Source organism: Rana temporaria, chromosome 2 (assembly GCF_905171775.1).
Source record: "Rana temporaria chromosome 2, aRanTem1.1, whole genome shotgun sequence".
NCBI lineage: Eukaryota > Metazoa > Chordata > Amphibia > Anura > Ranidae > Rana > Rana temporaria.
In genome coordinates this window covers 502,088,321-502,104,216 of record NC_053490.1, presented here as the reverse complement: position 1 = coordinate 502,104,216, position 15,896 = coordinate 502,088,321, and the positions used below count along the sequence as shown (strand labels likewise).

The 15,896-nt window shown below is 45.4% G+C and overlaps 1 protein-coding gene across 1 annotated transcript in view; it reads right to left on the bottom strand.

The window, feature by feature from the left end:
- Window positions 1-15,896, bottom strand: part of HUNK (hormonally up-regulated Neu-associated kinase) — a 91,863-nt gene that overhangs the window by 32,243 nt on the left and 43,724 nt on the right. Inside the window, exons 4-5 of the mRNA XM_040338869.1 lie at window positions 5,225-5,280; window positions 3,430-3,565 (exon numbers count right to left, since the gene is read on the bottom strand). Coding sequence (XP_040194803.1) covers window positions 3,430-3,565; window positions 5,225-5,280 — 192 coding nt within the window. The remainder of the gene's footprint in view (window positions 1-3,429; window positions 3,566-5,224; window positions 5,281-15,896) is intronic.

Below are 15,896 nucleotides of genomic sequence, written 5' to 3'. Positions count from 1 at the left end.
ATAGAAACAGGGATACGACGGCGTATCAGCAGATACGCCGTCGTATCCCTTTTGTGAATCTGGCCCATCATTTTCTGTCCTTGTACCTTCCCTCCGCCCTCTTAAACAGTTGGATGTGGTTCCCCCACATGTGCACACAAGCTGCAGGGCTGTACAAGGTCCAACACCAGAAACCAGAGTCATGCATGTGCATGTGTGGGAGTACACCCGCACGTGCACAGGTGTGACGCACACACCATTGCCAGGTTTCCGAAGACCTGGCAGAGATCTATGGCACATCTATGCATGCACAGGATATCCAAAGATGGGGGCATGAAAGAGGAGAGAGAGAGGAGGACTATATCTCCTGGCTGAAGTTCTTCTTTACATATTTCATTTTATATCAAATATAGTAAATTCCATATAGCGTCAGTAAGTAAATTCAGGATTAAAACCCAATGGGACCATTAATCTCTGTGTAGAAGCAATGGTCTCTCTGAAGAGGTCTGATACACCCCTGCTGAGCCAGAGCTAAAGCTCTCTAGTCAGCAAAGCCTGCTGACTGGAGAGCTTTGGCCCTCCGATTCAGCATAGATAGAGTGGGAGGGTTGTCAGACCTCTAGAGACACCACTGCTTCCAACAAAGAAGGCACGGCTCCTTATCTATAGCATGCTGGCAGGGGACACTAAGGATGTGGCTGCTTGCTTTGCACACCACTTGCTTTGATACACCTGAAATTCATTCCGCTTATTACATCTGAAGCATTAGTTGGGCTTTAAGACTATTTCAGTGAATGGTTAGTAATTTACATATGTTGTTCAGGATTAAAACCAATGGGACCATTACTCTCTGGGTAGAAGCAATGGTCTCTCTGCAGAGGTCTAACACACCCCTGCTGAGTCAGAGCTAAAGCTCCCTAGTCATGCTCCCTGCTGACTAGAGAGCTTTGGCCCTGTTTCAGCATAAATAGGGTTGTCAGACCTCTGTAGAGACACCACTGCTTCCACAAAGAAGGCAAGGGTCCTTATCTATAGCATGCTGGCAGGGGACAGGCTTTAACACTAAAGATGTGGCTGCTTGCTTTGCACACCACTTGCTTTGATACACCTGAAATCCATTTAGCTGATTAAATCCGAAGCATTGGTTGGGTTTTAAGACTATTTCAGTGAATGGTCAGTAAATTACGTATGTTGTGCCTATGGCACATGTATTGCCTAGTGCCAATGACAAGGATGCATTAGCTTTCAACCACTTATTTTTTGCCAACAGACATCACAGATCGAGTCCCCTCATTCATAGTTGGTTTGAGGTACATTCATATTTCTAAAGACATCAGACCACGGGAGAAATGTCCATCTCAAGGGACAATTGGCCTGGCTGGTTTATTCACAGGCAATTCTTATTTGAATGGCTATTACTAATGATATCTGTTAAACATTCCCCTATCTCCTTCCTATGCACGATTATGCACATGCGCCTGATTTTTACAATTGTCAAGATCTTTCATCAGAAGGATTGTCATGTACCTTTAATGAGTTGGTGGTCTAATTGTTAAAGCCTGACGGTAGCTTTCCATTAGCGTACAACTCGGCACCATTTGCTTAAGCAAACCCCAGAGGCCCTGCTTGTTTATTCATTTGGGAAATTGCAAGGGTGACTTTCTCATTAGAAGCTCCTGCTTTGCATGTCATAATAGAGTGTAAGCTTTTGGTGAAGGACATCTGCGCATGCAAAGGTCAACAGCTCTGGCTGAAGGCCATTTATCAACATTCCAGTCTCACTTTGTCTGTCTGGGCCTCATAGGAATGACCATATAAGCAAGGTGTCCAAACCTCTACTATGATATAAGGTATCTTTCCTTATCTTTTCCCATAGCCAGGACTGGCCTGAGAAAATCCTGGAAGCCGGGTTGTGCTTATGTCAAGGGTGCAACTATCGCCATTGCTCTATATGCCTGGAATGACCAAAAACATAGAGCTACCTTGTGATTTCAAGTAACCATGTGTTGAAGCACTTATTATGCCGCGTACACACGGTCGGAAATTCCGACAAGAAAAGTCCGATGTGAGCTTTTTGTCAGAAATTCCGACCGCGTGTATGCTCCATTTGACTTTTTCTGTCGGAATTTCCACCAACAAAAGATTGAGAGCAGGTTCTCTATTCTTCCAACGGAAAAGGTTTCCGTCGGAAAATCTGCTCATCTGTATGCAATTTCGACGCGCAAAAAAACACGCATGCTCAGAATCAAGCGGAAGAGCCGAACTGCCTATTGAACTTCATTGATCTCGGATCGTCGTACGCGTTGCACTTCACCGCGTTCTTGACGATCGGAATTTCCGACAAGATTTGTGTGACTGTGTGTATGCAACGCATGTTTGAGCCAACATTCCATCAGAAAAAATCCAAGTTTTTCTTGTTGGAATTTCCGATCGTGTGTACGCGGCATTACAGTCACACAACTCTGTATAAAAATGCTCATAGTTCCCCCCTGTCTTACTTATCAATTGCAATTGAAAAAGGTATTATACTAAACTTTGGAAGTTGTTACACTAGACTGTCCAACCAGATGCAAAGCCTTGTGCAAGTTCCTGTGTATTATGTATAGATCAGGGGTCTCCAAACTGCGGCCCGAGGGCCAGATGCGGCCCTTTGCTAGACTTTATCCGGCACTCAGTTTTTTTTTCCTCCCACTGATTTGAGGCATTATTCTTCCCACTGACACCAATGATGAGATACAATTACTCATACTAATAGGGGCACTACTCCTTATCCTACTGATCGCAAACTACGAGCCCATTTTTACTCTCACCAATGCTGGGCCCGGGGCTTTTTCTGCCCCCGCTGGCCACAATCTGGCCCTCCTAAAGGCTGAAGAACAATAAACTGGTTTGAAAAGTTTGGAGACCCCTGGTATAGATGATAGAGCATTATTTACTATAATTTAATTACTGTATTTATTGGCATAGAACACTCACTTTTTTACCCTGAAAATAGAGGGTAAACTCTGCCTGCGTGTTATACGCAGGGGGCTGTGGAAAGTTTTTTTCCTGAAACGTCCCTCTTAAAGTTAGGGTGCGTGTTATACGCCTGTGCGTGTTATACGCCGATAAATACGGTAGCTACAATTCCAGTGATATCATTATGGGAATAGCCAGGTGGGCTAAATCACCCATTGGCTTCATATTCCCTACATTCAATGGTCTTATCGTCCTATCGTTCATCCTCAAACATATAGTAAAGTCTCTCTCTCTTCTCTTCATCTTCTTGTCACATTCTCATTATTTCAAACTTTACCTTTTATTGGCTAATGTAAATGGGTGGAGTTGGGTTCCCAAGAAATCCCTCAGCTTGCTAATAACTACCCAAAATGTTTACTTTAGGTGCACGGACCCTTTATTATTGTAAACACGTCAGAATATGTTCCAGTAAAATGGAGAAAAAATACTTACATAGACCAGACGTCCACTTTGGGGCCATATTTTTTCCTTGCAAGGAGTTCCGGAGCTGCGTAGGCTGGGCTGCCACACTGTGTGCTGAACGGGTCCGTGTAGCCCAAGATTCCGGCACAGTTGCTCAGGCCAAAATCTGCAAACAAAGACCCTCATTTTACAATTCTTCAAACAATTTAACACATTTATATGGATTTCAATCAAACCAGTCAGTTATTTTGGACTATTTTTGGATAGATAGGGGTAATTGGTGGGACTTAGTCCTTAAGTCAGTCCTCTGGTAACAACGTGAAACTAAAGAGGGGCACAGAGGAGGGTATTCTGGCTAATGAAGATAATTGCAGTCACCTTATAATGTCTAATTTTAGGCCTGATGTTATAAAGAGTAAAAGAAGGCAATTGCCTGGAAAAATGCTGCTCCAGGCTCCCTTCAGTGATGGCCTCATGACCAAACGCATATGCCTTTGGGCCTATTTTTTTTTGCTAAAGGGAATGATTGTCCAATCAGAACCATGATCCCACTCTACAACAGAGATCACATGTCCAACTGCCTAGACCATCCTTTCCCAAACTTTTTAACATGGAAGAACCTCCAAAAAAACATTCCAGTCTAAGGCCCCGTACACACGTCCGAGGAACTCGACGTGCCAAACACATCGAGTTCCTCGTCGAGTTCAGTGTGGAAGCCGCCGATATCTCGGCGGGCTGAATTTCCTCATTGAACAACGAGGAAATAGAGAACATGTTCTCTATTCGGCCCGACAAGTTCCTTGTCGGCTTCCTCGCTGAAAAGTGTACACACGACCGAGTTTCTCGGCAGAATCCAGCTCCGATCGAGTTTCTGGCTGAATTCTGCCGAGAAACTCGGTCATGTGTGTGGGGCCTAAGGAAATTCTTTCTAGTAATTACTATATCTACAACTAACAGTACTTTGGAGTGATGGTCACTGTTTAGAATGCCCCTTACATTTGCGGTCGTTGGGAAGAATCCCTCCCAACCCCATAGCTACAAAAGATCATCAGTGGTTACTCATTTGACAGGCAGAATATGCTCAATGCTCAAGAAACACCTAGGAAAGGATCCCTAGGGTTCCACTGAACTCTGGTTGAAAAAGCCTTATGCCGCGTACACACGGATGGACTTTTCAACGGGAAAACCTCCGTCAGAATTTCCGACGGAAAAATAGAGAACCTGCTCTCTAAGTGCGTCGGAAATTCCGACAGAAAAAGTCCGATACACACGGTCGGAATATCCGATGAAAAGCTCCCATCTGACTTTTTCCATCGGAAATTCCGATCGTGTGTACGGGCATAAGGGTAGATGGCTAAGTGAAGAGCAGAATATGGCTAGCTTGGGCAGCAATTTTTCCAGGAATGGAATTTGACCCCCTTTCATTCCTTATTTTCCACCCCAGTAGAAGTGGTAAAAAAGCTTTCTGATAACATTTGAGTACAGGGCCACTTTTAAGAATCAGTCCACTAAAATATTACGAAGGAATCCCCAAAGAATGCAATAAATTGGTGGATGTTTCAACCAATACCATCAGAACACTGCAATATCATTTGGCCCCTCTACTTCCAAGTAATGTACATTCAACTTATTTCAATGTTTTTTTCCCCACCAAAACAATTGCAAGACTGCAGAGTCAGCAGAGATATTTGGCACTGAGGAAGGAGATGGAAAGTAGGACACAACGGAAGTCCTATTGAAGCCTCATGTGGTCTTGGCTTAGTCATACTGAGAGTAAACTGAGGAATACAATGCTAATGGGAAGCTCATTAAGGAATTTACATACCGATGAGCTTGATGTCGTTGTTCTCATCAAGTAACAGGTTCTCAATCTTCAAATCTCTGCGGGAAAGACAACAATTAATGAGGGTGAGAAGCGTTGATCCCAAACAAGTTAATATAACAAAGATTACAAGTCATTATTAAGCTAAGAGAAGAATTAAATGGTTAATGAGAGGAATTATTGGCCATAAAGGGTGCTGCAAAATAAGTTCAAAACCTCCAAAAATAACTGATTTCCCAGTAACGGCCCCCCCCCTGAACCCCCGTTTTACTAACGTCGCCCCTCGAAAGTCCTGCACGCGTCCCCGTGATCCTCTTCGGTTCCCAGCCTGGCCATTGATTGGCTAGGCTGGACCGAATTGATAGCAGCGCAGCCATTGGCTGGCGCTGCTGTCAATCACATCTGATGACGCGGCGCGCCGGGGGCAGGGCCAAGTGATACAGTCGGCGGCTATGCTGTGACACTCGAGCTAGCGCGAGAATACGCGCCTAACTATTACGGTCGGATGGTCTCCTGTGAGTGTGGATACGTCACTCACAGGAGACCTTGCGCACAGCTCACATTACGCATAGAGTCGTCGGTGAAAAGGAGCGACACGCCCACTCCCCGCAGGGAAGAAGACCCGGAAGTCAAGCAGAATACAGGTAAGGGTACAGATTGACAAAAAAATGACAACGCTACAATCCTTTATTCTGCATTCGGATATGATTAATATAAAGTTATGTTTGAGGGTGAACCTCCGCTTTAACTCTAAGGTCCCTTTCACACGAGCCGACCGCTCAGGTCCGCCTGTCAGTTTATTCGGTGGACCTGAACGCACGCTCCCTTCTTGTCTATGGAACATCGGATGTCAGTGGTGACCATGTCCGCTGACATCCGATCGGCAAAAATCAGACGGAGGGCGATACGTCCTTATTTCATCTGAGAAATCCTCACTTCCTGTTCTTCTGTCTGTAACTCCACACAGTAATGCAAGGCTTTCTCCCTGGTGTGGAGTGTCGTGCTCGCCCCCTCCCTTGGACTACAGGAGAGTCAGGAAGCCCACTAACACACAGCTCCTTTCTCTATCTGCAACGTAGAAAGCGTCCTGACTCTCCCGTAGTCCAAGGGAGGGGGCGAGCACAACACTCCACACCAGGGAGAAAGCCTTGCATTACTGTGTGGAGTTACAGACAGAAGAACAGGAAGTGAGGGTTTCTCAGAAGAAATAAGGACATTTTAAAGCAAAATGGAAGGATGAGGTAAGTGAAGGAGGACTGCACTAAGGTAAAGGAAGCTATTTAGGAAAAAAAATTGTAATTTTACAACCCCTTTAAAAGCTGTGTACTAACGATCAGATTATCATACGATCGCTACCGGTATTAAAGTGGTATTTGTCATACGGCTTTAAAAGCACCCCCCACACATCGGCAGCTGCGGCATGATTTCTCACCATGAGATTCAGTACAGCGTAATGCATATAAAGGGTCGGCGACTTTTTTCCTTGTGTTTTTGGCCTTACAGACTGCCAGTTTACGTCTCACCAACACAGTGCCATAATAAAAGACATAAGTGTGCAGAACCCGTCTATGTTCTTCCCTGGAACAGCTCGACTCCCTGACTCGCTGAAGGTAATCGCACAGAAAAGGATGCATTTGTCGGCTCTTATCAAATCAAAACACTGCTTCCAGGCTGCCGCTGGTCGCGTACTTGTCAGGATCAGAAGATGATTTCATGGATTCGGGGACACCATGTTCCAACACTTAACCAGAATTGTTTTATTTTTTATTTAAGAGAAGCGTCTGCTGATGAAACAAGGAGACTCCAGTCACTTCTTCAGCTTCCTAATGCCAGGCCTGAACTATCAGACTTATTTACTAAGGCAGTGCAAAGTACAAGGAAGGCCGGTGCTACGTCCAATGGGGTAGATTCAGAGAGAAGATATGACGGCGTATCTCCAGATCTCTGAGTCCGGCCGGTAGTATCTATGCGCCTGATTCATAGAATCAGTTACGCATAGATATCCCTAAGATCCGACCGGCGTAAGTGTTTTACACCGTCGTATCTTAGGCTGCATATTTACGCTGGCCTCTTCCATAGATTTACGCGAGGAATATGCAAATGAGCTAGATACGCCGATTCAGAAACGTAGGTCCGGCCGGCGCATTTTTTTACGTCGTTTACGTTAGGCTTTTTTCGCCGTATAGTTACCCCTGCTATATGAGGCGTATCCTATGTTAAGTATGGCCGTTGTTCCCGTGTCGAGTTTTGAAAATTTTAGGTCGTTTGCGTAAATCGTTTGCGAATAGGGCTGGACGTAATTTACATTCACGTCGAAAGCAATGACGATTTGCGGCGGAATTTCGAGCATGCGCCGTTCGTAAAAAAACGTCAAATACGCGGGGTCGCAGTTAATATACATAAAACACGCCCACATCATCCACATTTGAATTAGGCGGGCTTACGCCGACACAGATACGTTGCGCCGCCGTAACTAAGGGCGCAAATTGTTTCTGAATACAGAACTTGCGCCCTAAATTACGGCGGCGTAACGTATCTGAGATACGTTACGCCGGGCGGACAGATAGACCATTCTATCCGCATCTACCCCAATCTGTTTAGGGGGCCGGATTGTGACCAGACGGAGTGGAGATTTTCCTGGCATCAGTGATTTAACATTGCCCCATTTGGCATTAGGAGAAGGAATAGTACCCCATCATTGGTATCATTAGGAGGAATAGTGTCCCATGTTTGGAGTCAGTAGGAGAAACGGTGCCCCATTGTTGGTGTAAGTTGGCAGAATAGTGTCTCAACTCAGTGGGAAGAATAGTGCCCCAAGGGCCGGATAAAGGCAAGCAAAAGGCCATATCCGGCCCTCGGGCCACAGTTTGGAGACCACTGGTTTATGTCATTGAGAGGAATTGTGCCCCATCATTGATGTCTTTGGGCCCCATCGTTGGTGTCATTGAGAGGAATTGTGCCCCATCATTGATGTCTTTGGGCCCCGTTGTTGGTATCAGTGGAAATATGACGCATTCATTGGTGTCAGTGGGGGGAATTATACCTCATTGTTGGTATCAGCGGATATAATAGTGCCCCAAGGGCCAGATAAAAGCAAGCAAAGGGCTACATCTGGACCCCGGACCGCAGTTTTGAGACCACTGATCTAGAGGAGTGGTGGATGGGCTTTCCCAGCTAAGCACACCCTTCTGCCTGCCTGTGCCAAGGGTAGATGGAATCCAGGAAGTAAATGCTACACGAATCATCTGCCCTTGCTCAAGATGGTTGCGGCTAGAAATGCAAGGAGGGGTGTTTTTGAAAGTAATTCCTTAACAAAATAAAGTATGGAAAATGGATGGGAAGTTTGCTTTGTATGTCAAAAATGAATTAAATGAATTACCTAGGTGGATGCTGCATCTGGCCCCCCCTGGCTCTAACACTGAGAACCGAGCGATCCAACACTGCTGATCACTCGGTTCCCACAGCTCCCTAAACAGAGAGATGGTGACTGTTAGTCACCGCTCTCTACTCTGCTCCCTCACTGGAGCGCTGGGCTGCGGAGGGGGTGGGAACGGTCAGCTCAGGCTCTCAGTGGCTTGCTCAGGGGCTGAGCCAGGTACCGGTCCAGGCATGTGGGCGGATCCCGACTTCATTTTCGCCATCTTGCCCGAGCCTGGACCAGCTTTGTGACATCAGCAGACAGCAGACTTCAGCCCGCTGTCTGCTGAAAACGGGTCACAGGCATGCAACAGGAACTGCATTCATATGATCCACAGGAGAGGTACAACCAAACAAGCTTTGCCTGTACTTCTCCTTTAAACAACGTTTTCCGTTTGTGGTGCTCAGATACAGTTTACTTCCACTTTAATAAATCGCTCATCCGCAATAAGCACGCAAGTCAGGAGTTCTGATTCTTCTTGCCTGGAGTCAGTGACTTACTAAATAGTGCAGAAAGGATAAGGATTTCATTTAATGTTTAACTTTCCATTGCAGCGTGCATTCAGCCATACTTTTCTGTAACTGCCAACAGAATTCCAAGTGTGTCTTCTCTGCAACCATGGCAAAGGTATACAGTTTAAAGATAGGATTTCCTAGCCCTTCCCCCTCATCCTTTTTTCCAATAAACCTGCACAGAATATGAGGTTACATTACAAGGCACATGCCTTCCAGTGATGGCGAACGCGTGGCACGCGTGCCGCTCCCGGCACGGCAAGCTGTTTCGGTGGGCACGCCATGAAATGAAAGCATACAGTGGAAAATCTAATTGTCCACACCGCACTGCAAACTACATCCCCCATAGTTCTATCTATTGGCTAGCGGTGACGTACCTGAGTGGGAGTGACAAAGAATAAGCGACGGGGGGGGGTGACGTACGCACGCTAATCCAATCCACACTGCACCCACCAATCAGCGGCTAGCTGCCGAAATAATCAGATCTGCGCTTCTAATATTTGCTTCACCCACCAGCCAATCAGTATTGCTGTTACCCGCCCTCCTCCTGCAGCCCGCCACATTTGACAAGAAGATGCAGGCAGAGATGAAAGCGTGGCTGTGCTGTATTGAGGTGGGCGGGAGTGTGCTCTGCTCGGCTCTGTTCCCTGCATTTGCCGTGTTGTAGAGAGCCTGCTTCTCCTCTGTCAGGACCAGAGCTGCTGTGACTCTGACAAGAGCCATCACAGAGCAGGCTTTCTGTGATGGCCCCCCCTTCTCCGGTCAGCAGCACCAGCAGAGAGACCTTCCTCGACAGGACTGAGTGGTTTGCAGAAGGGGACTGAATTACAGGTAATCATTGTTCAGTAACTTTTCATTATGCAGCTATTTTTCAGTGTGCAGTAATTTTTCAGTGTGCAGTATGTTTTATTATGCAGTCAGTTTTCAGTGTGCAGTAATTTTTCAGTGTGCAGTCATTTTTCAGTGTGCAGTATGTTTTATTATGCAGTCAGTTTTCAGTATGCAGTCATTTTTCAGTGTGCAGTCATTTTTCAGTGTGCAGTATGTTTTATTATGCAGTCAGTTTTCAGTGTGCAGTCAGTTTTCAGTGTGCAGTATGTTTTATTATGCAGTCAGTTTTCAGTGTGCAGTATGTTTTATTATGCAGTCAGTTTTCAGTGTGCAGTCATTTTTCAGTGTGCAGTCAGTTTTCAGTATGCAGTCATTTTTCAGTGTGCAGTCATTTTTCAGTGTGCAGTCATTTTTCAGTGTGCAGTATGTTTTATTATGCAGTCAGTTTTCAGTGTGCAGTCAGTTTTCAGTGTGCAGTCAGTTTTCAGTGTGCAGTCAGTTTTCAGTGTGCAGTCAGTTTTCAGTGTGCAGTATGTTTTATTATGCAGTCAGTTTTCAGTGTGCAGTCAGTTTTCAGTGTGCAGTCAGTTTTCAGTGTGCAGTCAGTTTTCAGTGTGCAGTCAGTTTTCAGTGTGCAGTCAGTTTTCAGTGTGCAGTCAGTTTTCAGTGTGCAGTATGTTTTATTATGCAGTCAGTTTTCAGTGTGCAGTAATTTTTCAGTGTGCAGTAATTTTTCAGTGTGCAGTCATTTTTCAGTGTGCAGTATGTTTTATTATGCAGTCAGTTTTCAGTGTGCAGTCAGTTTTCAGTGTGCAGTCATTTTTCAGTGTGCAGTCATTTTTCAGTGTGCAGTATGTTTTATTATGCAGTCAGTTTTCAGTATGCAGTCATTTTTCAGTGTGCAGTCATTTTTCAGTGTGCAGTATGTTTTATTATGCAGTCAGTTTTCAGTGTGCAGTCAGTTTTCAGTGTGCAGTATGTTTTATTATGCAGTCAGTTTTCAGTGTGCAGTCAGTTTTCAGTGTGCAGTCAGTTTTCAGTGTGCAGTATGTTTTATTATGCAGTCAGTTTTCAGTGTGCAGTATGTTTTATTATGCAGTCAGTTTTCAGTGTGCAGTATGTTTTCATTATGCAGTATGTTTTCAGTGTGCAGTCATTTTTCAGTGTGCAGTATGTTTTCATTGTGCAGTAACCGAATGTAATTCTGAAACCTACATTCTGAACAAATTTGGCTGAAACGTAAATTTTTGGTCCTTTTGGGGTGAATTAAGAGGGATGATCAGTCCCATCCTCTGTACAGAGACGCTGGCAGGTTTAATTCTGTGTTGGCACTTTGAAAGAAATAAGTTGGTTTTGTCGCGGTTTGGGCACTCGGGCTCAAAAAGGTTCGCCATCACTGTTCTAAGGAATACTGCATCCTTGGAAATGTTATTACATTTGCTGCGTTGGTATTTTCCTCTTTGGTGAGAAACAATAAAAAAGAGACGTACACCTAAAGGGATATTGGATATATATTGGGATTGATTCTAAATATGGACTTCTCTTTTTTGGCTCCTTTTTGTCTGTTAAAGTGGATGTAAATCCCCTCTCATCCTTTCTAAACTACTACCATGGTGCTGATCTATAAGGATATACCGTATTTATCGGCGTATATCGCGCACACAGGGCAAAATCGTGGGTGCGCAATATACGCCGATACCCGCTTTCCTGCGCCGAGTTTTGAATACTGCGCCGACATATACCGAGCGCAGTACACTCGGGTATAGTCGGCCAGTCTCGGCTTCTTCCGCGGTCACGTCCTGGACGTACAGGACGTGAGCGCGACAGTTGCTGAGCCTGCCCGAGTGTACTGCGCTCGGTATATGCTGGCGCAGTATTCAAAACTTGGCGCGGGAGGACGCCGCGAGGACGCTGCAGAAGGACGCCGGACCTGCCGAAGAAGACACCGGACCCGCCGAAGAGGACACTGGACCCGCCGAAGAGGACACCGGACCCGCCGAAGAGGACACCGGACCCGCCGCAGAAGGACACCGAAGCCGCAGAAGGACACCCGAAGCCGCAGAAGGACGCCGGACCCGACGAGGGACCCGCGCAAGACACCAAAACTGTAAGTACAAAAATAACTTTTTTTCCACAGGATTGGAGGTCACTTTAGGGGTGCGCGGTATACGCGGGAGCCCGTTATACCGCGATAAATACGGTAGATGCCTCCTCCGTGTATCCTTACCTGTCAAATGTCTCCCCTCTGTCTGTTATAAGAACTGAAAAACTGAAGATTCTGTGGGTGGGTCTGTTGTCTGGAGCTCGGTGGGTGGAGTTGTGATGTCAGTAGACTCCCCGCCCTCCTCTACACTCCCCTTGTCAACATGCATTTTTTCCTGTGTATTTCTTACACTAAATTCTGCTATGATTTCTGTGCATTATTTTCTATCTTGTATTGTTGCGGCCCCTGTGGGTTTCTGCTCTGTTCTGATATAAATAAAAAGATTTTAAAAAAAAAATTCTGCTATGATCACTAACATCCAGTGAAAATCCAGAAAAGTAACCACATGACTTCAGAAAAGGGGTGGAAATTAAAAAATAATGCCTGTCTCCAAGCTAGTGCATGAGATATGTAAATAACCTGTCACTCACAGCAAGGGGGCGGAACGGACTGAGGTTTTTTCTCGGTAAGTCCGTTTTATCTCACTGAACAATAATAGCCAGATTCAGGTAGGGGCGCGTATCTTTAAGGCGGCGTAGCGTGTCGTATTTACGCTACGCCGCCTTAAGTCAGAGAGGCAAGTACTGTATTCACAAAGCACTTGCCTTCTAACTTACGGCGGCGTAGCGTAAATAGGGCCGGCGTAAGCGCGCCTAATTCAAATGAGGATGGGGGGGCGTGTTTTATGGAAATGATTGGTGACCCGACGCGATTGACGTTTTTTACGAATGGCACATGCGCCGTCCGTGTACATATCCCAGTGTGCATTGCTCCAAAGTACGCCACAAGGACGTATTGGTTTCGACGTGAACGTAAATTACGTCCAGCCCCATTCACGGACGACTTACGCAAACGACGTAAAAAATTTCAAATTTCGACGCGGGAACGACGGCCATACTTAACATTGACTAGGCCAGCTATTTGTTGGAATAACTTTACGCCGGAAAAAGCCATACATAAAGACGTAAAAAAAATGCGCCGGGCGCACGTACGTTCGTGAATCGGCGTATCTAGTCATTCACATTTTCTACACCGAACTCAACGGAAGCTCCACCTAGCGGCCAGCGGGAAAATTGCACCCTAAGATACGACGGCGTAGGAGACTTACGCCGCTCGTATCTTAGCCTAATTTAAGCGTATTTGGTTTCCAGAATACGCTTAAATTATCGCCGGCGTAGATTCAGAGTTACGACGGCGTATCTACTGAAACGTACCTGAATCTGGCTATAAAAGAGGATTGCTCAGAGCTGGACTAACTCTGTGTGGCAAGACTGGGCACAGATGATAGGAAAGCTTTTACTCTACATTGTGACATCAAAAAAATTAACAAAAAATTTCGGGTTTACATCCACTTTAAATATATAATTGAAAGCATTTAGTTACATCTGTTTAAAGGGGTGGTTCACCCTAAAAACTACTTTTTTTTTATTACACTGGCCCCCCACATTACAATACGATTAAGGCTATTATTATTTTTTGATGCTGTACATACCTTCGTACAGCTATTCACCCGTTGCTTCGGGGTTGCGAGTCCCGCGGGAGTGGGCGTTCCTCACATGTCTGTGATTGACATTTTGACCAAAAACAAGCTCCCCCCGTCGCGTAAGCCGCGTCACGATTGGCGAAAGGAGCCGAACGGCGATGCGCATGCGCAGTATAGCGCCGACTCGCTGTTCGGCTCCTTTCGCCAACCGTGACGCAGCTTACGCGACGGGGGGGAGCTCGTTTTTGGTCAAAATGTCAATCACAGACATGTGAGGAACGCCCACTCCCGCGGGACTCACAACCCCGAAGCAACGGGTGAATATGCTGTACTAAGGTATGTACAGCATCAAAAAAATAATAATAGCCTTAATCGTATTGTAATGTGGGGGGCCAGTGTAATTAAAAAAAAAGTAGTTTTTAGGGTGAACCACCCCTTTAATAAGTGCAAAGAAATACCCGTTGATCCTGCCAGAAATCAAATGAGCTCATAAATTCTTGAGCTTTCTGCCTCTGCTGCAATGTTATCAGTTCTCTCTGTGGACTGCAGAACTTCCCATGTTATGGAGAAGAGGAAGGGTTGCTCTGTTGTCCTGTCCTAGGGGGACAACACAGCACCTCCATTGATACAGTGCGATGAGTAAACGTTGTCACCCTAGGACAGGAAGTGTGTTACTGGCAGGATCACGAGGTGAGAATAAAGGAAACAAATCCTGAAAATGAAAACTAATACAACCACCACATCTAAGGACCTGTGAGCTTCAATGTATTAAGAAACACTTTAGTAAATATAAAGCTTTGTTCACTTAAATCATCCATCAATAACGCTAGCAAAAGTCCTGTTTTTTTACATATCATTTGGTATTCAGAGTGAACTCAGGATTACCTTATGTACTAACATTCACTTTGCAAAGTGAACTGCTTGTACCGCTTCCCTCACACAGGATTTGGTATTCAAAGTGAACCCCGGATCCTCTTATTTATCACCAGTCACTGTGCTTAGTGAACTGCTTGTACTGCTTTAATAAATCAACCCCAGTGCACCTTAATAAAACACTGGTATGGATCATATCATTAGCGGTAATGGCAAAACATCCCGATTTAAGAAGATCCTATGACCTGCAATGGTAGAGCCTATCTCACTACACAGAACAGAAACAGATAAGGATCTGCAATAAGGTTTCCTTTCCACATATACAGTATAGTTTGATGGTTATCAATGCATGAGGTGTAGGGGGTCTCAACTGAAGCCCCTGAACACAGTTAAGGACCACAAATAATAATACAATATATGCAATGGTACAGAGGACTGTCAGAGGCTGCATATATAATACAGCAGATGGTCAGAGACTGCAGGCATACTAAAGGAAATGATCAGAGACTGCAGACATACAAGAGGAGATGGCCAAAGACTTCAGACATACCAAGAAGTTGGTTCCAGATGGCAGACATAGTAGAGGAGATGGTCAGAGACCACAGGTATACCAGAGCTGATGGTCAGAGAGGAGACACATAGCAGAGGAGATGGTCAGGAACTGCAGACATACCGGAGGAGATGGTCACAGAAAGAAAAAATAGCAAAGGAGATGGTCAGAGACTGCAGACACACTAGAGGAGATGGTCAGAGACTGCAGACATACCGGAGGAGATGGCAACAGACAGAAAACATAGCAGAGGAGATTGTCAGAGACAGCAGACACAGTAGAGGAAGTGAACAGAGACTACAGGCATACCAGAGGAGATGGTCAGAGATGCGACACATAGTAGAGGAGATGGCCAGAGACTACAGACATACCGAAGGAGATGGTCACAGACAGAAAAAATAGCAGAGGAGACTGCAGACACATTAGAGGAGGTGGTCAGAGACTGCAGACATACTAGAAGAGATAGTCAGAAACTGCAGACATACCAGAGGAGATGGTCACGGATGAGAGACATAGTAGAGGAGATGGTCAGTGATGGGAGACATAGTAAAGGAGATGGTCAGAGACTGCAGACATACCAGAGGAGATGGTCACAGATGAGAGACATAGTAGAGGAGATGGTCAGAGATGGGAAACATAGTAAAGGAGATGGTCAGAGACTGCAGACATACTGGAGGAGATGGTCAGAAATGGGAGACAAAGTATAGGAGATGGTCAAAGATAAGAAACATAGTAGAGGAGATGGTCAGATACTGCAGACATACTGGAAAAGATGGTTCGAGACTGCAGACATACCAAAGGAAAT